This window comes from Pristiophorus japonicus, chromosome 6 (assembly GCF_044704955.1).
Source record: "Pristiophorus japonicus isolate sPriJap1 chromosome 6, sPriJap1.hap1, whole genome shotgun sequence".
Taxonomy (NCBI): domain Eukaryota; kingdom Metazoa; phylum Chordata; class Chondrichthyes; family Pristiophoridae; genus Pristiophorus; species Pristiophorus japonicus.
Genome location: NC_091982.1, coordinates 196829870 through 196852201, shown reverse-complemented (window position 1 = coordinate 196852201; position 22332 = coordinate 196829870). Strand labels below are relative to the sequence as shown.

Sequence of the window (22332 nt, the reverse complement as noted above, 5' to 3'; positions counted from 1 at the left end):
CTCCTCTCTCCCTTCCCTCTCCTCTCTCCCTTCCCTCTCCTCTCTCCCTTCCCTCTCCTCTCTCCCTTCCCTCTCCTCTCTCCCTCTTCCCTCTCCTCTCTCCCTCTCCCTCTCCCTCTCCTCTCTCCCTCTCCCTTCCCTCTCCTCTTCCCTGTCAGAAACATTCACACGGGGGGGGGGAAGTACATTCCAGCACGCTGTTGGAGGGCTCCCGGTGCTGCAGTCGGTAAGTAGAAAATGTTTTATTTATGGATTTAAAAAAAAATTATTTCCTATTAATTTTTTTTGACTGATTTATTGGTTGATTGATGTTTTTATCATTTATTATTGATGGTGGCTCTTTATTTGTAAAACTGAAGTGTTTAATGTTTGTAAACTTCCCTTTAAACAACCCCCCCCCCCACCATAACCTACGCCTGATTTTCTAAAGTGTAGACAAGGTTTTTTCGATTGTACAAAAATCTTCACTTACTCCATTCTAAGTTAGTTTGAAGTAAGTTTTCACTGTCAAAACTTTGAAAACAGGCGTAAGTGGCCGGACATGCCCCCTTTTGGCAAAAAAAAATTCTGTTCCAAAGTGAAACTGTTCTAACTGACTAGAACTGGAGCAAGCTAAATGCTGAGAATTTGAATTTCTAAGATACTCCGTTCTACACCAGTTGCTCCAAAAAATCAGGAGCAACTGAGGCCGAAACTTGGGCCCCTTATGTGGAGTATAAACACCAGCATGTTACTCGTTGGGCTGAATGGCCTGTTTCTGTGCTGTATATTTTATGTAAAGCAAAATCTTGTTGAGTTATGTTTTGATAGGGACACAGGTAAAAAGTAGGGATATCTCAGTAGACTTGGATATTACTGGCAAAGAAGGCTAAATTAATTGGAGGATGGGGAAAGCTATGGCGGTTTTAGACTAAGTTCTGTGCTTGGTGTGCAGGGAACATGATGAGGGGAGGCAAAAGGTGCAATGTGATATCCTATTCGTGCTGTAAAATCCCATATTTGCAATAATTGGCTTAACATCTTAGATTTCTATCCGCAGCAGCATCATGCTATAGCTGATTGTTAAAGATAGTGAAGTAATCACACCGAAGCTGAGAAAATTTTAATTGTGAATATTTTTGAATAATAGTTGGACATGACTTTATAAAACACTTCAAAATGGGCACTTTAACATACAAAGCAGATTTTTAAATGCTGCCATTTTGCTTTTTAAAAAAAAAAGATATACCCTGTCAGAGAATTCTTCTGAGTGAAGTGTGCCAGTCCTGTTAACAGCCTCTTGATAGTATTGGAGAGAATTTCCAGAAAATATCTGCCCTTTTAATAAATGATTTTCTGTGATATGTAATGTTGGTCAACTTTTACATTCTGGTACCCGATGCCAAAGGGAATCCTCTTGAAGGAGAGGAAGCTAAACAATCTTGAGCACTTATTGATAGCAGTATAAGATAGAGGGTGCTATTTCAAAGTACTTCTAATTTCAAAATAATTCTAGTACCAGATTTGTTGTTCTGCAGTTTGTTCCTCTTCCAGAAAAATGTAGCAATTTTGATTACTTGATTATGGGATCTCTTGTCATGAATCATACAACATATTTTTCTTTTATAACTGAATACCTCTAATTCTTTATGTTTAAACCATGGGAGATCTCTCTTAATTTGCCAATTGAGTAGATTCATCTATAAACCTAGAATGTTTGGTGCCAGTTTAGTAAAGATTGAGGTAAAACCAAATATGCAGTCCTTTTTCAAAAGTGCAAAATTTCCATTACAAAGGTCATTGGTAGAGGATTAACAGTTAGTTTTGTTTTGTAGTGATTTCCATGTTGCTGATGAAGCATTTCGAAATGAATTCAAAGTGTCTGCACTTCAAGACTGCGTGCTAACTTTTCTGGGATTCTCCGATGAAGATCTGAGAAGTATGGAAGAATTGACAGAAATGCAAGGTCTGTAGTGAACTTGTAAGAAAACAGTTAAACAATTGTTTTCAGAAGTAACGGCGCTTAAAGTTAACAGTAGGCCAATCATATTTGAAATCGGATAGTGGAGCGCAAGTGTAATCCCAAACACCTTTTTTCCACAGCAAAAAGCTGCTTCTGAGCATCCACCTCTGCTCCTAATGTGTACTTGTCATGAATGTCTGTCAACTTCTTTGAATGTCACTTCTTATCTTCACTTAAGTGTTATTTCTTCTTTGATTAAGACTAGAAAACTTGGGCGCATTGCAAGGGACTGATTGGAGTAATGTGATTTCTAGCAGTTCAGTGGGGCTGTGGTTTAAAAGTTAGAAACTGTATTCTAGGCTGTGGACTGTCTGAACAATGCTGCAGAGGCAAAAATCAAAAAGGACCACATTACAGCAAAATTCTAAAGGGACAAAGAGTGTTAAAAAGACAAGCCTGAAGGCTCTGTGCCTCACTGCGAGGAGTATTCATAATAAGGTGGATGAATTAACCGCGCAGGCAGCTATTAACGATTATGATATATTGGGATCATGGAGACATGGTGACCAAGGCTGGGAACTCAACATCCAGGGGTATTCAACATTCAGGAAGGATAGACAGAAAGGAAAAGGAGGTGGGGTAGCGTTGCTGGTTAAAGAGGAAATTAACGCAATAGTAAGAAAGGACATTAGCTTGGAAGATGTGGAATCTGTATGGGTAGAGCTGCGGAATACCAAAGGGCAGAAAACGCTAGTGGCAGTTGTGTACAGACTACCAAACAGTAGTAGTGAGGTTGGGGACGGCATTAGGGATGCGTGCAATAAAGGTACAGCAGTTATCATAGGTGACTTTAATCTACATATAGATTGGGCTAGCCAAGTTGGTAGCAATGAGGTGGAGGATAATTTCCTGGAGTGTATTAGGGATGGCTTTCTAGCCCAATATGTCGAGGAACCAACTAGAGAGCTGGCCATTCTAGCCTGGCTGTTGTGTAACGAGAGAGGGCTAATTAGCAATCTTGTGCGAGGCCCCCTGGGGAAGAGTGACCATAATATGGTAGAATTCTTTAAGATGGAGAGTGACCATTAATTCAGAGACTAGGGCCCTGAACTTAAGAAAGGTAACTTCGATGGTATGAGACGTGAATTGGCTAGGATAGACTGGCAAATGATACTTAAAGGATTGACAGTGGATAGGCAATGGCAGACTTTGAAGATAACATGGATGAACTTCAACAATTGTACATCCCTGTCTGGAGTAAAAATAAAACGGGGAAGGTAACTCAACCGTGGCTAACAATGGAAATTAAGCATAGTAATCCAAGGAAGAGGCATATAAATTGGCCAGAAAAAGCAACAAACCTGAAGACTGGGAGAATTTTAGACTTCAGCAGAGGAGGACAAAGGGTCTAATTAGGAGGGGGTAAATAGAGTATAAGAGTAAGCTTGCAGGGAACATAAAAACTGACTGCAAAAGCTTCTATAGATATGTGAAGAGAAAAAGGTTAGTGAAGACCAACGTAGGTCCCTTGCAGTCAGAATCAGGTGAATTTATAATGTGGAACAAAAATGGCAGACCAATCGAAAAAATACTTTGGATCTGTCTTCACTAAGGAAGACACAAATAGCCTTCCGGAAATAATAGGGGTTCAAGGGTCTAACGAAAAGGAGGGACTGAGGGAAATCCATATTAGTCAGGAAATTGTGTTAGGGAAATTGATGGGATTGAAGGCTGATAAATCCCCAGGGCCTGATAGGCTGCATCCCAGAGTACTTAAGGAAGTGGTCCTAGAAATAGTAGATGCACTGGTGATCATTTTCCAACATTCTATGGACACTGGATCAGTTTCGATGGACTGGAGGGTAGCTAATGCAACACCACTTTTTAAAAAAGGAGGGAGAGATAAAATGGGGAATTGTAGACCGGTTAGCCTGACATCAGTGGTGGGGAAAATGTTGGAATCAATTATTAAAGGTGAAATAGTGCATTTGGAAAGCAGTGACTGGATCGGTCCAAGTCAGCATGGATTTATGAAAGGGAAATCATCCTCGACAAATCTTCTAGAATTTTTTGAGGATGTAACTAGTAGAGTGGACAAGAGAGAACCAGTGGATGTGGTGTATCTGGTCTTTTAAAAGGCTTTTGACAAGGTCCCACACAAGAGATTGGTGTGCAAAATTAAAGCACATGGTATTGGAGGTAATGTATTGATGTGGATAGAGAACTGGTTGCCAGAGAGTCGGAATAAATGGGTCCTTTTCAGAATGGCTGGCGGTAACCATTGAGGTGCCGCAGGGTTCAGTGCCGGGACCCCAGCTATTTACAATATACATCAATGATTTAGATGAAGGAATTGAATGTAATATCTCCAAGTTTGCAGATGACACTAAGCTGGGTGGCGGTGTCAGCTGTGAGGAGGCTGCGAAGAGGCTGCAGGGTGACTTGGACAGGTTAGGTGAGTGGGCAAATGCATGGCAGATGCAGTATAATGTGGATAAATGTGAGGTTATCCACTTTGGTGGCAAAAACAGGAAGACAGAATATTATCTGAATGGTGACAGATTAGGAAAAGGGAAGATACAACGAGACCTGGGTATCGTGGTACATCAGTCATTGAAGGTTGGCATGCAGGTACAGCAGGTGGTGAAGAAGGCAAATGGCATGTTGCCCTTCATAGCTAGAGGATTTGAGTTATAGGAGCAGGGAGGTCTTACTACAGTTTTACAGAGCCTTGGTGAGGCCACACCTGGAACATTATGTACAGTTTTGGTCTCCTAATCTAAGGAAGGATGTTCTTGCTATTGAGGGAGTACAGCGAAGGTTCACCAGACTGATTCCCGGGATGGCAGGACTGACATATGAGGAGAGACTGGATCAACTGGGCTTGTATCCACTGGAGTTTAGAAGAATGAGAAGGGATCTCATAGAAACATAAAATTCTGACGGGATTGGACAGGTTAGAGGCAGGAAGAATGTTTCCGTTGCTGGGGAGTTCCAGAACCAGAGGTCACAGTCTAAGAATAAGGGGTAAGCCATTTAGGACCGAGATGAGGAGAAACTTCTTCACTGAGTTGTTAACCTGTGGAATTCCCTACCACAGAGAGTTGCTGAGGCCAGTTTGTTAGATATATTCGAAAGAGAGTTAGATATGGCCCTTACGGCCAAAGGGATAACATAAGAACATGGAACAGGAGTAGGCCATCTAGCCCCTCGAGCCTTCTCCGCCATTCAAAAAGATCATGACTGATCTGGCCGTGGACTCTGCTCCACTTGCCCGCCCGCTCCCCATAACCCTTAATTCCCTTATTGGTTAAAAATCTATCCATCTGTGATTTGAATACATTCAATGAGCTAGCCTCAACTGCTTCCTTGGGCAGAGAATTCCACAGATTCACAACCCTCTGGGAGAAGAAATTCCTTCTCGACTCGGTTTTAAATTGGCTCCCCCATATTTTGAGGCTGTGCCCCCTAGTTCTCGACTCTCTGACCAGTGGAAACAACCTCTCTGCCTCTATCTTGTCTATCCCTTTCATTATTTTGAATGTTTCTATAAGATCACCCCTCATCCTTCTGAACTCCAACGAGTAAAGACCCAGTCTACTCAATCTATCATCATAAGGTAACCCCCTCATCTCCGGAATCAGCCTAGTGAATCGTCTCTATACCCCCTCCAAGGCTAGTATATCCTTCCTTAAGTAAGGTGACCAAAACTGCACGCAGTACTCCAGGTGCGGTCTCACCAATACCCTGTACAGTTGCAGCAGGACCTCGCTGCTTTTGTACTCCATCCCTCTCGCAATGAAGGCCAACGTTCCATTCGCCTTCCTGATTACCTGCTGCACTTGCAAACTAACTTTTTGAGATTCGTGCACAAGGACCCCCAGGTCCCTCTGCACCGAAGCATGTTGTAATTTCTCTCCATTCAAATAATATTCCCTTTTACTGTTTTTTTTTTCCCAAGGTGGATGACCTCACATTTTCCGACATTGTATTCCATCTGCCAAACCTTAGCCCATTCGCTTAACCTATCTGAATCCCTTTGCAGCCTCTCTGTGTCCTCTACACAACCCGCTTTCCCACTAATTTTGTGTCATCTGTAAATTTTGTTACACTACACTCGGTCCCCTCTTCCAGGTCATCTATGTATATTATAAACAGTTGTGGTCCCAGCACCGATCCCTGTGGCATACCACTAACCATTGATTTCCAACCCGAAAAGGACCCATTTATCCCGACTCTCTGCTTTCTGTTAGTCAGCCAATTCTCTATCCATGCTAATACATTTCCTCTGACTCCGCGTACCTTTATCTTCTGCAGTAACCTTTTGTGTGGCACCTTATCGAATGCCTTTTGGAAATCTAAATATACCACATCCATCGGTACACTTCTATCCACCATGCCCATTATATCCTCAAAGAATTCCAGTAAATTAGTTAAACATGATTTCCCCTTCATGAATCCATGTTGCGTCTGCTTGATTGCACTATTCCTATCTAGATGTCCCACTATTTTTTCCTTAATGATAGCTTCAAGCATTTTCCCCACGACAGATGTTAAATTAACCAGCCTATAGTTACCTGCCTTTTGTCTGCCCCCTTTTTTAAACAGAGGCGTTACATTAGCTGCTTTCCAATCTGCTGGTACCGCCCCAGGGTCCAGAGAATTTTGGTAGATTATAACGAATGCACCTGCTATAACTTCCGCCATCTCTTTTAATACCCTGGGATGCATTTCATCAGGACCAGTGGACTTGTCTACCTTGAGTCCCATTAGCCTGTCCAGCACTACCTCCCTAGTGATAGTGATTGGCTCAAGGTCCTCCCTTCCCACATTCCTGTGACCAGCAATTTTTGGCATGGTTTTTGTGTCTTCCACTGTGAAGACCGAAGCAAAATAATTGTTTAAGGTCTCAGTCATTTCCATATTTCCCATTATTAAATCCCCCTTCTCATCTTCTAAGGGACCAACATTTACTTTAGTCACTCTCTTCTGTTTTATATATCGGCAAAAGCTTTTACTATCTGTTTTTATGTTTTGCGCAAGTTTACTTTCGTAATCTATCTTTCCTTTCTTTATTGCTTTCTTAGTCATTCTTTGTCGTTTAAAATTTTCCCAATCTTCTCGTTTCCCACTAACCTTGGCCACCTTATACGCATTGGTATTTAATTTGATACTCTCCTTTATTTCCTTGGTTATTCACGGCTGGTTATCTCTTTTCTTACTGCCTTTCTTTTTCACTGGAATATATTTTTGTTGAGCACTGTGAAAGAGCTCCTTAAAAGTCCTCCACTGTTCCTCAATTGTGCCACCGTTTAGTCTGTGTTCCCAGTCTACTTTAGCCAACTCTGCCCTCATCCCACTGTAGTCCCCTTTGTTTAAGCATAGTACGCTCGTTTGAGAAACTACTTCCTCGCCCTCAATCTGTATTACAAATTCAACCATACTGTGATCACTCATTCCGAGAGGATCTTTTTCTAGGAGATCGTTTATTATTCCTGTCTCATTACACAGGACCAGATCTAAGATAGCTTGCTCCCTTGTAGGTTCTGTAACATACTGTTCTAAGAAACAATCCTCTATGCATTCTATGAATTCCTCCTCCAGGCTACCCCGTGCGATTTGATTTGACCAATCGATATGTAGGTTAAAATCCCCCATGATTACTGCCATTCCTTTTTCACATGCCTCCATTATTCCCTTGATTAGTGTCCGCCCCACCGTGAAATTATTATTTGGGGGCCTATAAACTATGCCTACCAGTGACACTTTCCCCTTACTATCTCTAATTTCCACCCACAGTGATTCAACATTTTGTTCATTGGAGCCAATATCATCTCTCACAACTGCCCTGATATCATCCTTTATTAACAGAGCTACCCCACCTCCTTTCCCTTCTTGTCTATCCTTCCGAATTGTCAGATACCCCTGTATGTTTAATTCCCAGTCTTGGCCACCCTGCAACCACGTTTCTGTAATGGCCACCAAATCATACCCATTTGTAATGATTTGTGCTGTCAACTCATTTACTTTATTTCGAATGCTGCGAGTGTTTTAATACTAGTTTTTAAACCATGATTTTTAGTTTTGACCCCTCCTGCAGCCCCTTTATATTCATACATATTGTCCCTTCCTATCACCTTGTGGTTTACACTTACGCCAGTGCTACTCTGCTCTGTTGCCTCCTGCCTTTTGCATTCTTTCTTGGGGTCCTGTTCATCTGCGCTCTTACCCACTCTAACTAGCTCAGAGCCCTCTCCTGGGATCAAGGGGTATTGTGAGAAAGCAGGAAAGGGATACTGAGGTTGAATGATCAGCCATGATCTTATTAAATGGCGGTGCAGGCTCAAAGGGCCAAATGGCTTGCTCCTGCACCTAATTTGTATGTTTCTAAGATCTAGTATAATAAGTAATGGAAATTTGGCAAATTACTGACCCTTTTTAGGAGGAAGATACCAGTCTGTTGGTGATGAAACCTGCACTCATCTTGTGGTGGAGAATACAATAAAACAGCTGCCGTTTGAACCGTCTAAAAAACTGTTTGTCGTAAAACAGGAGGTGAGAAACCTCTTTAATCTAAGACTGAGTCTGCAATGGAATAGAGACTTCCAATAATGAAAGCACAGTAGCTTTGGATTAAAGCATCAAATTAAACTGCCACACCCCTCCTTTATTTTCTCATGGTTCTGGGTCTCCAGTCACGTACCATATGCCAGGTAAGAGTGAAGCAGAGAACCTGTGCGTCGTCTTTCATTGTTATTTATTGAAAGAAGCTCGCGATGGTTGTCTTTGGCTTTTATGTCCTTTTTATAGAAGTGCTTTCCTAGTGGGACAGCTGAGATCAAACTTACGGTGGGTGTTAAGCGGTGGTCCATCATTTTGTAGTTTAGTGCACAATTTTTAAAAATAAGTATTCCTTCTGGAATTGGTCATGGTTATGGTTTTCATTAAATTATTAATGAGTTGGCATCAGTTAACATGTTCTAAATTTTATGATTTTTAGTGTAGATTATTAGTAAAAGTCTGTCTTCATTTTTAGTGGTTCTGGGGAAGTATACAGATGGATGCCAGAGCTGAAGAGTCTATGTACATGTTTGAAGAGGTATGGCAACTTTTTTTTAAATCACATTGATGCGCACTGATTTTTGGAAATGTGTTCGGCTGAAAAAGGATTTTGTTTTCTAATTGCAGTCAGAAAGTCCAACCCTTAAGACGTCTGTGTCTTTGCTTTCATTGAGCACACCAAAAAGCACGCGCAAGAGACGCCGCTTGCGAGATACACTGGCACAGTTTACAAGAGAGACTGACAACTTCTCGCCTTTCCCTCCACGCAAAAGGCCATCTGCGGAAGCTTCCATTTCACTGGGATCTTTGCTGGACATCTCTAACACACCAGATTCCTGTGGAGGTAGGTTGACAGATTATTTTTTACGTTCTACTGAGATGAATGAAACGTTTTTGGAATCATAGAATGATACAACACAGAAGGAGGCCATTGTGTTTATGCTGGCTCTTTGAAAGAGCTATCCAATTAGTTCCACTCACTTGCTCTTTCCCCATAGCCCTGTAAATGTTTTTGCTTCCAAGTATTTATCCAATTTTCTTTTGAAAGTAAGTCTGCTTCCGCCACTCTTTTAACGTTGTTTTTCCTCATGTACTCGCCAATTCTTTTGCCAATCGCCTTAAATCTGTGTCCTCTGACCCTTCTGCCACTGGAAATAGTTTCTCCTTATTTACTCTATCAAAACAGTTCATGATTTTGAACACTTTTATCAAATCTCCTCTTGCCCATCTCTGCTGTGAGGAGAACCACCTCAGCTTCTCCAGTCTCTCCACATAAAGGCCCAAAGTTTCCACATGATTTGCTCCTGATTTTTAGGAGCAACTGGTGGAGAATGGAGTATCTTAGAAATCGGAATTCTCCACATTTAAGTTTTCTGCAGTTCTAGTCAGGTAGAACAGTTTCACTTTTGAACAGAATTTTCTTTTCAAAAGGGGGCGTGTCCAGCCACTGACGCCTGATTTGAAAGTTTCCACAGTGAAAACGTACTCCAAACTAACTTAGAATGGAGCAAGTGAAGATTTTTGTAGGCTTGTCTACACATTAAAAAAATCAGGCGCAGGTTACAAATTAGGCGTCGGGAACGAGGTCAGGGGGGAGGGGGGGAAGGGAAGTCATTAAATTCTACAATAAATTCTTAGTTATACTTATACAAATATTATACAAATAAATCCAACCTGAATAAAAATTTATAAGCAAAGAAAAGATTAAATAAACCATGTTCCTACCTGTGTGAAAGTGCTTCAGGCAGGCCTTTCAGGCAGCGGTTTGCCGTCGGGACCGACCGACGGAAGGGGGAAGGGGGAGGGGGGGAGAAAGCTGCAAGAAGCCTCAGTACTTGAGGCAGCTGTTTGCCATCGGGCCCGACCGACGGCAGGGGGTGGGGAGGGAGGGAGAAAGCTGCAACAAGCCTCAGTACTTGAGGCAGCCGTTTGCCATCGGGCCCGACGGACGGCAGGGGGAGAAAGCTGCAAGAAGCCTCAGTGCTGATCATGGAAGGGCAATGTGGTTTTATTAAAAAATGTTAAAAATTGAACAGCTACAAAGAATTTGAATAGTCTCAAACAAGTGCATGTGTCCCGTTTATCACAGTCTATCTTTAATTACAGAATGCACTCCCTCACCTCACACACAGAAATATCAAGAAAATTAAAATGCAAGCCTTTGCAAGGGTTCAATAAACAAATTTTCACTTTTTCTGCAGCACTTTTTAAAATGGCCGAGTGCCAATGTTTACTTCAGACTGCGCGTGCGCGAACGCACCAACACGCATGCGCAGGGTTGCCGGCACGAAAAAAACTCATTTAAATTGTACCCGCCCCCTCCTACTTACAAAATCGGCGCGAGTGGTAGGCTCCGCCCCGTGCGCCGCGCCAAGCAGCCATCGAGCTGCAAAGCGCTCGAGAATAGCATGTTGTTTTTCAGGCGCCGTTTTCGGCGAGAAAAACGGGCCCCCAGCTCGGAGGGGCGCCTGTTTTGCCGCGTGTAGAAACTTGGGGCCAAAGTCCCTCATTCCTGGTTCTATTCTAGTATATCTCTTCTCCACCCTCTCTCTGGCCTTGACATCCTTCCTCAAGTGCGGTGCCCAGAATTGAACACACAACTCTAGCTGAGGTCTCACCAGTATTTTATAAAGGTTTAGCATAACTTCCTTACTTTTGTCCCTTTCTTTATTAATAAAGTCAAGGATCCCATATGCTTTTTTAAAGGCCTTCCCAACTTGCTCTGTCAACCTTCAAAGATTTGTGTGCATACACCCCACCCAGGTGTGTCTGTTCCTGCACCCCACCCCCCCTTAAAGTTGTACCATTTAATTTATATTGCTTCACATCATCCTTCCTCCAAAAATGTATCACTTCACACTTCTGTGTTGAATTTCATCTGCCATGTGTCTGTCCAGTCCGTCTATGTTCTCCTGAAGTCTGTTATTATCCTCCTCATTGCTTACATGCAATCCTCAGTTTTGAGTCATCTGAAAACTTTGAAATTATGCCCCGTATACCCAAGTGCAGGTTATTAATAAAGATCTAAAAGTGTAGTGATCCTAATACCGAACCTTGGGGGACACCACTGTATACTTCCCTCCAGTCTGGGCTAAAAAACCACTACTCTCTGCTTTCTCACTTGTAGCCAGCCAATTTTGTATCCACACTGCCACTGTCCCTTTAATCCAATGGCCTTTAATTTTTCTTACAATTCTATTGTGTAACTTGGTTAAATATACTTTTTGAAATTCCATAAACAGATCAACTGCATTACCCGCATCAACCCCTCGCTTACTACTTTATTAGTTGGATTCTACTTGAAAAGCAGCAAAATGTATTGAATGAAACCTTAAAATTGAGTGAATTGTTAATAACATTCAAAGCTACAACATTAAAAATTAATGTACATAAGGAAGGAATATCCAGAGCAGTACTATTTAATTGCCAGTTATTTACTTATTTTTCTTTCAGAGTATGCAATGAACAGGATAGTAAAGAGGCATAGAAAAAATGATAGTCAGCAAGGCAAATTTGTGCAAGTTGGCAAACCGATCCATAACTGGAGAGTTCAGAGATGGCAAAAAAATGGAAAAAAGTCTGGCAAGCTTATTGGTAATACCACCTCAGAAATAGAACAACATGCCAAATTTCTGGAATTTCTTCAGCAAAAGAAAGAAGGATCCAAGTGTTACACTATTTGTTCCCCCTTTAGCACTCCAGAGGTAAAATTAGCTCTTGACTTTGAAGATGCACCAGAGATTAGAAATGAAACCGAAAAAGGAGAAACCCTTCAAACACCAGCTTTTGTAGAATTTCCAGGAACTACTGAGGGAAATAATGTCTTGCGCAGCAACACTGTGATTGGGATAGATGCTTCTGTCTGCATTGCAGAAAACCTTGATGGTCAGGTAGATGAAGGACTTTTACCTCAGAAAAATAATGCAGAGGATAATCTAGCAGACTTTAGGAAGCCTACTGACTTGTCCCAAGTGATTGATATTAAATTGACAGAGTTTCAACAGAGTAGCTCAGCCAAAAATGTGGCTGTTGAATCTTGTGATCAGGAGGCGAGGCTTGCAAAACATGGCAGTCCAGATAAAGGAGATCTTGACAAATTACAAAAACAGAATAGTGATGAATTTTCCAATCTGATTAAAGCAGAATATCTACAATTGGAGACGACATTACCTGATGAGCAAATGCTGCAATACTTTCAGAAAAGCAAGAATGATGAATTTCAACAAAACATCATGATTGAAAACTTGTTTTCTCTGGAGGATGTAGAAATGTCCTCAGTTTCTGAATGTTCTGTGGATCACAGCTTTACTTTTTGGGATGTCAGTGCACTTTATAGTGAAGGTACAAATGTTTCTGACTGTGGGATGTTACAAAAAAAACACATTTCCAATGCTCTCCCATGAGGTATCTTTGTATAAAAACAAATTAAACTTATTAAATTAACTGAAATTCATATTTAAAATCTAAGGTGATCAGTACTGTCCTTTTTGGTTTTGTACTTTGGGCAGAACAATTTTAAATTTGAGCTCTTGTGTTTAGTCAAGTGAAATTTCATATTTTTCTGCCTCCCTGGAGGTGGAAACTATATTGATATAAACGTGCCTGTTTTGGATGAGGTTAAACAAAATTCAAGCCCTTTTTCCCCCCTCCTACAGAAACACCCAAGTCCAGCGTAAAACAATCAAAATGCTACCCAGGTGTTCCTGCAAAGCAGTCTGCTCGGTGGCAGGTTGCAATGGAGCTGTACCAGACAGAAAGCAACTATGTCGATATTTTAACTACCATTATTCAGGTAAGCTCATCAGTGTGACTGCGTGTTTTTTGTTGTTGTTTATAACTGTAAAGTGCCTATAATACAACCAGAAAAAGGCAGCTGTGTGTTTCCTTTGAAATGTCTGCCTGGATTTACATGGTATCACTATCTAGGAGCACACTACAGTGATCAATTGTAGTCGTCTCCTTTCCTGCCACCAAGTCTGTAGCTCTTTATTTCACTACACTTTAATTAAATCATGCTATCCCATGGTACCACACACCTTCTGCAATGTAGCTAAATAGAAATTATATTCCAAGTTCTGTGGGTCAAAGAGGAAACTTACTTTCTTGTGCAAAGACAAGAAAAATATATGCTGCCTTAAGTGTTGGCAGAATGAAAGCAACCTACTCTCTACCTTGTTTGATACAGAATTGGTAGCCACAGAAATTGAAGGCTTCTCAGCAATTTGCAACCAGTCATCAATGCTTTTTGTTAATGACCCACAAGAAGTAAGTGTTTATCAAAGAAGAATAATAACCCCAACCATAATAACCTCAGCCATGGCTCCCTTAGGTATCAGCATTAGCTCAGTGATAGCACTCTTCCCTCTGAGTTAGTAGGCCCCGAGTTCAATTACTGCTCCAGAGACTTTAGCGCATAATCTAGGATGAGATGTTGAACTGAGGCCCTGTCTACTTTCAGGTGGATGTAAAAGATCCCATGGCACTATTTGAAGAAGAGCAGAAGTGTTTGGGTGTTCTAGCCAATATTTATCCCTCGAGCAACATCACTAAAACAGATTATATGATAATTGATAGAAAAGGCATACAATGTTGCGAAGATTAGTGGTAGCCTAGAAGATTGGGAACATTTTAGAAACCAACAAAGGATAAAGAGGGAGAAAATCGATTGTGAGTAAACTAGCAAGAAATATAAAAACGGAGAGAAATAGCTTCTACAAGTATATAAAAAGGAAGAGAGTAGCTAAAGTAAATGTTGATCACTTCGAGGATGAGACTGGGGAATTAATAATGGGAAGCAATGAAATGGCAGAAACTTTGAACAAATATTTTGTATCTGTCTTCATGGTAGAAGACACTAAAAGCATCCCAATAATAGTAGAAAATCAGTGGGCAATAGGGAGGGAGGAAATTAAACAATCATTATCACTAGAGAAAAAATACTAGGCAAACTAGAGGCTGACCAGTCCCCTGTACCTGATGGCCTGCATCCTTGGCTTTTAAAAGAAGTGGCTGCAGAGATAGTGGATGCATTAGTTGTAATCTTCCAAAATTCCCATGATTCTGGAAAGGTCCCTGCGGATTGGAAAACCACAAATGTAATGCCCCTATTCAAAAAAGGAGGGAGGCAGAAAGCAGGAAATTATAGGCCAGTAAGCATAAAATCTGTCATTGGGAGAATGCTGGAATCCATTATTAAGGAAGTAGCAGCAGGACATTTAGAAAATCATAATGCAATCAAGCAGAGTCAACATGGTTTTATGAAAGGGAAATCGTGCTTGACAAATTAGAGTTCTTTGAGGATGTAACAAGCAGGGTGGATAAAAGGGAACCAGTAGATGTAGTGTATTTGGATTTCCAAAATTCACTTAATAAGGTGCACATAGGTTACTGCACAAGATAAGAGCTCATGGTGTTGGGGGGTAATATATTAGCATGGATAGAGAATTGGCTAACTAACAGAAATCAGAGAGTCGGGATAAATGGGTCATTTTCAGGTTGGCAAACTAACTAGTGGGGTGCCACAGTGCTGGGCCTCAACTATTTACAATCTATATTAATGACATGGATGAAGGGACCGAGTGTATTGTAGCCAAATTTGCTGACTATACAAAGATAAATGGGAAAGCAAGTTGTGAGGAGGACATAGAGTCTCCATAGGTTAAGTGAGTGGGCAAACATTTGGCAGATAGAGTATAATGTGGAAAAATGTGAGGTTATCCACTTTGGTAGGAAGAATAGAAAAGCAAAATATTATTTAAATGGACAGAGACTACGGGGTCAAAATTGCCCTCCGCCTGAAACGGGGTGCATCTACCGTTTTTTAGGTGCTCGGTCTGTCCCAATGCATGGGGTGGACATTCCGGCAATTTTCAGCTCTTTGGTTTATGTTTCCGGTCGGAGCGGTGTTGTTGTGGGAAGAGGGGCGGAAGTGCGGTCGGGTCGGAGTAGCCAGCACTCGTAGGTCCGGGACGTAGTGGCCGATGCGCTGATGACGTCACCTCACTGACCTGCGACCATGTCCCTCCCTTCAGTTAAAGGGAAGGGCCGCTGTGAACTCTGCAGCACTTTAGTAGCAAACACTAGGCCACCAGGGAGGGTTTCCCGTGGGCATAATTGTCGGCCTGACCTGGCAATCGGCCGACAATAAAATGCAGTCGCCGGCAGCACCACCTCCCCTTTAAGGATGGCTGCACCGCCCAATCGTAAAAAGGGTACCAACAGAAAAAGCTGTCAGTGGCACCGACCGGTGGTGGCAATTTCGGAAAGGGGTCACCACCAGTCGGTAAGGGGTTGGAGCGTGCACGACGTGGTGGGAATACGGGCGGGTCGGTCCCCTACACCGCGCCAAAACGAGGAGGGCAATATACAAAATGGCGGCTCCACCCCGCCAACCGAACGGTGATTCCTTACCGACCCGTGGCGGCCGCCTCTTTTGAAGCAGTCATGGCACTTATAGAAAAGGGCAATTTCGGCCTCTACAAAATGCTGCGGTACAGAGGGATCTGGGTGTCCTTGTACATGAAACATAAGTTAGCATTCAGATACAGCAAGGAATTAGAAAGACAAATGGAATGTTGGCCTTTATTGCAAGGGGGTTGGAGTATAAAAGTAAAGAAGTCTTGCTATAACTGTACAGGGTATTGGTGAGACCACACTTAGAGTACTGTGTACAGTTTTGGCCGCCTCATTTAAGGAGGGATATACTTGCATTGGAGGCAGTTCGGAGAAGGTTCACAAGATTGATTACTGGGATGAAGGGTTGTCTTGTAAGGAAATGTTGGGCCTGTACTGATTGGAGTTTAGAAGAATAAGAAGTGATCTGATTGACACAAACAAGATTCTGAGTAGATGCTGAGAGGATGTTTCCCCTCATGGGGGAATCTAGAACTAGGGGCCATAGTTTCAGAATAAGGGGTCGCCCATTTAAGATGGCGATGAGGAGGAATTTCTTCTCTGAGGATCGTGAATCTTTGGAATTCTCTGCCCCAGAGAGCTGTGGAGGTTGAGTGATTGAATATATTTAAGGTGGAGATCGACAGATTCTTGAACGATAGGGGAGTTGAGGGTTATGGGGAACAGGCAGGAAAGTGGAGTTGAGGCCAAGATCAGATCAGCTATGCTCTTATCGAATGGCAGAGCAGGCTCGAGGGATCGTAAGGCTTACTCCTGCTCCTATTTCTTATGTTCTTGTATCACCTTGCTGTGTTTCCCAACATTGCAACAGTGATTAAACTTCAAAAGCACTTTGGGACATCATGAGGTCAAGAAAGATGCTATATAAATGCATGTTCGTTCTTTTCATTGCTTCATAAGTTATCACAATTTCTTTTTAAATCTAGCATGGAAAAGCTGTTAATTTTTAATGGCATTGGAACTCTTTTTGTGATTGCTGTGAAGCAGTATCTACTTCCATCTGAGACATAAATTATTGCTTTGGCTGCTAAACTTGGTACCCAATGGTAGATTTAAGGTTGGAGTTGCATGTTTGGTGCAAAAGGGGCATTTTGTTACCTTCTCACTGGATTTAGCAACTTTTTAACCGATCATATACTCCAGTTTCATTTGGAAATCCACCACTTTTTGGCACTCTAATCCTTGAAGGGACATATACTGGTCTACGTGTTCTAATTAAAGCACAAACTCCAGTTTGCCTTATCTGCCCTGGAGCAGAAAAAGACCATAGGTTTCGTTGACTGCTTATGGATTGTATGACCATAGTAAGCAACATTGGCTGATCTATGTTTTACACTATAACGTGGGTGTGAGAGTTAATGTTTGATTACAATATGTGAAGTGATGTAATTGTACTGAAGTGCTCTGGTAAAAGAACATAAAACAGATACTTCACTTTTAATAGTGTTTTCTATTACGCTCCCCGTGTGTAAATATATAATAATGAATTTACTTTATCCCAATGCAAATGATGGAATTTTTAATGTTTTCGTTGTCACTGTTAATCATACTTTGCAATGCTTTCAGTTATTTAAGGTTCCTTTGGAGAAAGAGGGTCAACTTGGAGGACCTATTCTTGCACAAGAAGAAATAAAAACAATTTTTGGCAGTATTCCAGATATTTTGGACGTGCATACAAAAATTAAGGTACGCACACTTGTAATGGAAATACTGAGACAGCATGGTTGTGAATGGCTATTGCCTATATAAAAATACTCAGTTTGGGGTAGCAATTCCCAGGGCATGAAGATTGTTTAATTAATTGACTAGTCATGACGTCTAAATATTGGAAGTGTTGATCTTATCTTGAAGCTTATTTGGGCAATTTTAAATGGATGTGTATCCTTGGTGATCTTGTTTTGCTCCCAGATCATTTAATAATACATGCAATGTTTTCAGAGTTAGGTTATCTAATGCATTAGGAGGAAACTAATCAATACAAAGTTTACATAAGAAACACTCATTTTATCGGCAGAGGGGATGGTTGCAATGAACTGATGTGAACTTGGAGGCAAAGAATATCAAATTGAAAACCAGTCTATTCCTCATTTCCAATTCTATTTGTGTTGCAATAAAAATGGGTTTACTACGGCATCGTGACTGAATCCAATAAATAAATGTATCCAGATGAAAATGTACATATTTTTTGCATTTGGAAGTGTATGTGCAATATGCCACTTTAAGTGGTGTCCAGCAGATGGGTCTATTTGTTTTGCTTTTTACCTCCTCCGGTTTTCATACCTGTATTGTTGCTGGCAAGTAGGCACAAATGTTCATGGACTGAAAATTTCAAGCCGATTAACTTTTTAGGGTTACTTGTGGAAACACTTGGAAAATTCCAGTTATTGTTAATGTGGTGGAACTGTAAATCTGCTAGACCTTAATTTTCAGAAATTGAAATAGGCTTCTTGATGAAACTGGATTTATATAATTGAAATTCTATAATTGCATGACTTGTATATATTGAATCTCTTGTGTTCCACATGATAAGTTGAGGGATGTGGCTGAGAGCTGGGATGGGGCATGGGGGAATAGGCAGCTGAAGAAACATTTTGAAGAGCTGGGAACAGGTGAAAATAAAATTAAAATTAAGTGATGTAGCTCGAAGTCAGTGACTGACATGTGGGGGTTGGAGTTGCAGATGGGAAGTTGCAGTGGGACAACATTTTGAAAGAATTTGGCTGAGGGAATGTTTAATGAGGGTAATGTTTTATTTGAGGCCGTGGGATGTTGGGAACATACAAGGTGGGAAGACCCAATTTTTCTTTAATGAACTTGCTCGTTGAGAAATTTTTTGATAACATGCAGTGTTTTTGAAGAAGTGGGCAAGGAGATAGAAGCGCTGGAAGTTATTTTTCTCGTGGGGTTTGGACCAGGAGCTACAGGGAAAGGGATAACATTTTAAAGAGCAAGATTGGGCTGAACTTTCAGGAGTGAGATTTGTTCGTGGCAATCTTCAATACTTGTATAGCCTATTTTGCTATTCTGCTCACTGAAAGAGAAAAAGTGTACTGTCACTGCCTCTGCCCCCTCTGCCTCTGTCAGTCTTTCTAAATCAGCCAAGATAAACCCATTTTTACTGCAACACAAATAAGAATTGGTAATATGAGGAAGGAACTCCATAAAGTACTGAAGAACATTTTTATTTGATTGGTGGTGCAACTCTTCCCACAAGCAAAGGCATATTTTATGCGTCACTGCAAAAACTGGCAATATATTATCGTATAAGATCCTTACACCTGCAATCTTACACCTTACACATGTAATCTGTCATCCGCAGTTTCCCCAAAACCTTCATCCAGATGGTTGGTAAAAATGAAGCGCAACAGTAGGGTTCCACCACTGACCACCCTCCCCACAGAACCACTGCCATTGATAACTACAGTCTGTCTACGGCAATGCAAATCCGATCCTTATCTAATCCATAATCTTGCCTGCCAATACCATGAGACACGACCTTATTTTGTAGCCTTTTGTGCAGCGTTTGTCGAGGACTTTTATAAAGTCAAGATACTTAATCATGATCAGGATTCCTACATCAAACACAAGTGTGAAATCACTTGCATATTTTTCAAGTTTGAATCTTGATGACTTTTAAATCCTTGCTCCTGTATACCCATAGCTTGCTTTGAAACTACTGCCATTGACAAAGCGAGGTTCTATGTTGAGGCTCCTATCTATCAAAATGGGGTAATTACTTCTGGTTCTCGTGAGACTCCATTGAAAAGGATGCAGTCTCGTGACCTGTCATACTTGGACATTAATTTTAATGTTGAAGGACAATTTTTTTTGCAAAGAATGAATAAGGTTATACCATGAGATATTTAATGTAACTGCTTCCAACTCTTATGAATGGCAGTATATATATTTTTTTTCCCCCGCAGACTGATCTTGAAGAACTTATTATGAACTGGTCAGAAAACCACAGTATAGGTGGCATAATCCAAAATTATGTAAGTATTGAAGTATTTTTAAAGTAAACATTCAGCTCTCCCAGTGGCCTAGTAGGTAAAGGAATGGGCTGGTATCATTTGAAAGCTATGGAGACTAGGGCCCCAAGTTTCCACACGTGGCAAAACAGGCGCCCCTCTGAGCTGGGCGCCCGTTTTTCGCGCCGAAAGCGGCGCCTGAAAAAAAACGCGCTATTCTCGAACGCTTTGCAGCTCGATGTCAGCTTGGCGCGGCGCCCAGGGGGCGGAGCCTACCACTCGCACCAATTTTGTAAGTAGGAAGGGGCGGGTACCATTTAAGAGTTTTTTTTCGTGCCGGCAACCCTGCGCGTGCGCGTTGGAGCGTTCGCGCACGCGCAGTGTGAAGGAAACATTAGCACTAGGCCATTTTTGTAGTTCTATGTAGCTGTTCAATTTTTAACATTTTTTAATAAAACCAAATTGCCCTTCCATGATCAGCACTGAGGCTTCTTGCAGCAGTGAGAAGGCTGCAGGAAGCCTCAGAAGTTGGGGCAGCCGTTTCCCGACGGGCCCGACCGACGGCAGAGGGGCCTTCCCCCCCACCCTCCCCCCCCTGCCGTCGGGAATGGCTGTCTCAACTTGTGAGGCTTCCTGCAGCCTTCTCCCTGCCTCCCCCCTGCTGCTGTCGGTCGGGCTCTCACTGCCTTCCCCCCCCTGCCGTCGGGAACGGCTGCTGCCGTCGTTGGTCGGGCCCTCACTGTCCCCTGCCATCGGGAACGGCTGCCTCAACTTGTGAGGCTTCCTGCAGCCTTCTCCCTGCCTGAAGTACTTTCACACAGGTAGGAACATGGTTTATTTAATCTTTTCTTTGCTTATAAATGTTTATTCAGGTTGGAATTATTTGTATAATATTTGTATAAGTATAACTAAGGATTTATTGTAGAATGTTATGCACACTTGCGCAGAAGGACACACACAAAGTTGTTGCAGATAATCACTCCGTTTTTATAACGCCATACATTTGACCACTAAACCTGATTATGGCACTACAAAAGGTTTGATTGGGAGGACTAAGTTATGTCCTGTTCCCTCTGGACTCCTTCCAAATTATAATTTTTGTGTATGAGGGTAGAGTAAATGGCCCCCTGCTGCAGAGGTCCCTGATTAGCCGCTATATTTTTATGGCATCAAATTGTAATTGTGATCAACATTTTGATTGTGGAAACTGGGGCAGGAGAACAGGTGTTAAATATCCACTGGTAACAAGACTACTAGATATAGAAACATAGAAAATAGGTGCAGGAGTAGGCCATTTGGCCCTTCGAGCCTGCACCACCATTCAATGAGTTCATGGCTGAACATGCAACTTCAGTACTCCATTCCTGCTTTCTCGCCATACCCCTTGATCCCTCCAGTAGTAAGGACTACATCTAACTCCTTTTTGAATATATTTAGTGAATTGGCCTCAACAACTTCCTGTGGTAGAGAATTCCATAGGTTCACCACTCTCTGGGTAAAGAAGTTTCTCCTCATCTCGGTCCTAAATGGCTTATCCCTTATCCTTAGACTGTGATCCCTGGTTCTGGACTTCCCCAACATTGGGAACATTCTTCCTGCATCTAACCTGTCTAAATCCGTCAGAATTTTAAACGTTTCTATGAGATCCCCTCTCATTCTTCTGAACTCCAGTGAATACAAGCCCAGTTGATCCAGTCTTTCTTGATATGTCAGTCCTGCCATCCCAGGAATCAGTCTGGTGAACCTTCGCTGCACTCCCTCAATAGCAAGAATGTCCTTCCTCAAGTTGGGAGACCAAAACTGTACACAATATGCCAGGTGTGGCCTCACCAAGGCCCTGTACAACTGTAGTAACACCTCCCTGCCCCTGTACTCAAATCCCCTCGCTATGAAGGCCAATATGCCATTTGCTTTCTTAACCGCCTGCCGTACCTGCATGCCGACCTTCAATGACTGATGTACCATGACACCCAGGTCTCGTTGCACCTCCCCTTTTCCTAATCTGTCACCATTCAGATAATAGTCTGTCTCTCTGTTTTTACCACCAAAATGGATAACCTCACATTTATCCACATTATACTTCATCTGCCATGCAATTTTCCCACTCATCTAACCTATCCAAGTCACTCTGCAGCCTCATAGCATCCTCATCGCAGCTCACACTGTCACCCAACTTAGTGTCATCCGCAAATTTGGAGATACTACATTTAATCCCCTCGTCTAAATCATTAATGTACAGTGTAAACAGCTGGGGCCCCAGCACAGAACCTTGCGGTACCCCACTTGTCACTGCCTGCCATTCTGAAAAGTACCCATTTACTCCTACTCTTTGCTTCCTGTCTGACAGCCAGTTCTCTTGCAGATTTTCCTATATTCCTCTGCATCCTGCCAATAAAGTCAAAAAACATAAGATATATTAATGAGATTGGCAAAAAAAACTAGACGACT

The 22332-nt window shown here is 41.9% G+C and overlaps 1 protein-coding gene across 9 annotated transcripts in view; it reads left to right on the top strand.

Moving 5' to 3' along the window:
- The window catches only part of ect2 (epithelial cell transforming 2), a 95503-nt gene that overhangs the window by 27216 nt on the left and 45955 nt on the right, over positions 1 to 22332 (top strand). For 4 of the 9 annotated variants that reach the window (XR_011593653.1, XR_011593652.1, XM_070883516.1 and 1 more), the window contains 8 exons: positions 1815 to 1945; positions 8385 to 8497; positions 8979 to 9041; positions 9131 to 9347; positions 11957 to 12844; positions 13159 to 13295; positions 17483 to 17602; positions 19840 to 19908. Coding sequence is in view for 4 of the 9 variants with exons in the window: in XM_070883516.1 (XP_070739617.1) it covers positions 1815 to 1945; positions 8385 to 8497; positions 8979 to 9041; positions 9131 to 9347; positions 11957 to 12844; positions 13159 to 13295; positions 17483 to 17602; positions 19840 to 19908 (1738 nt within the window). In the remaining 5 variants the exon portion in view is untranslated. Of the gene's footprint in view, positions 1 to 1814; positions 1946 to 8384; positions 8498 to 8520; positions 8656 to 8978; positions 9042 to 9130; positions 9348 to 11956; positions 12845 to 13158; positions 13296 to 17482; positions 17603 to 19839; positions 19909 to 22332 lie in introns of those variants that run through there. The other 5 variants (XR_011593656.1, XR_011593654.1, XM_070883518.1 and 2 more) reach the window with 2 other exon arrangements.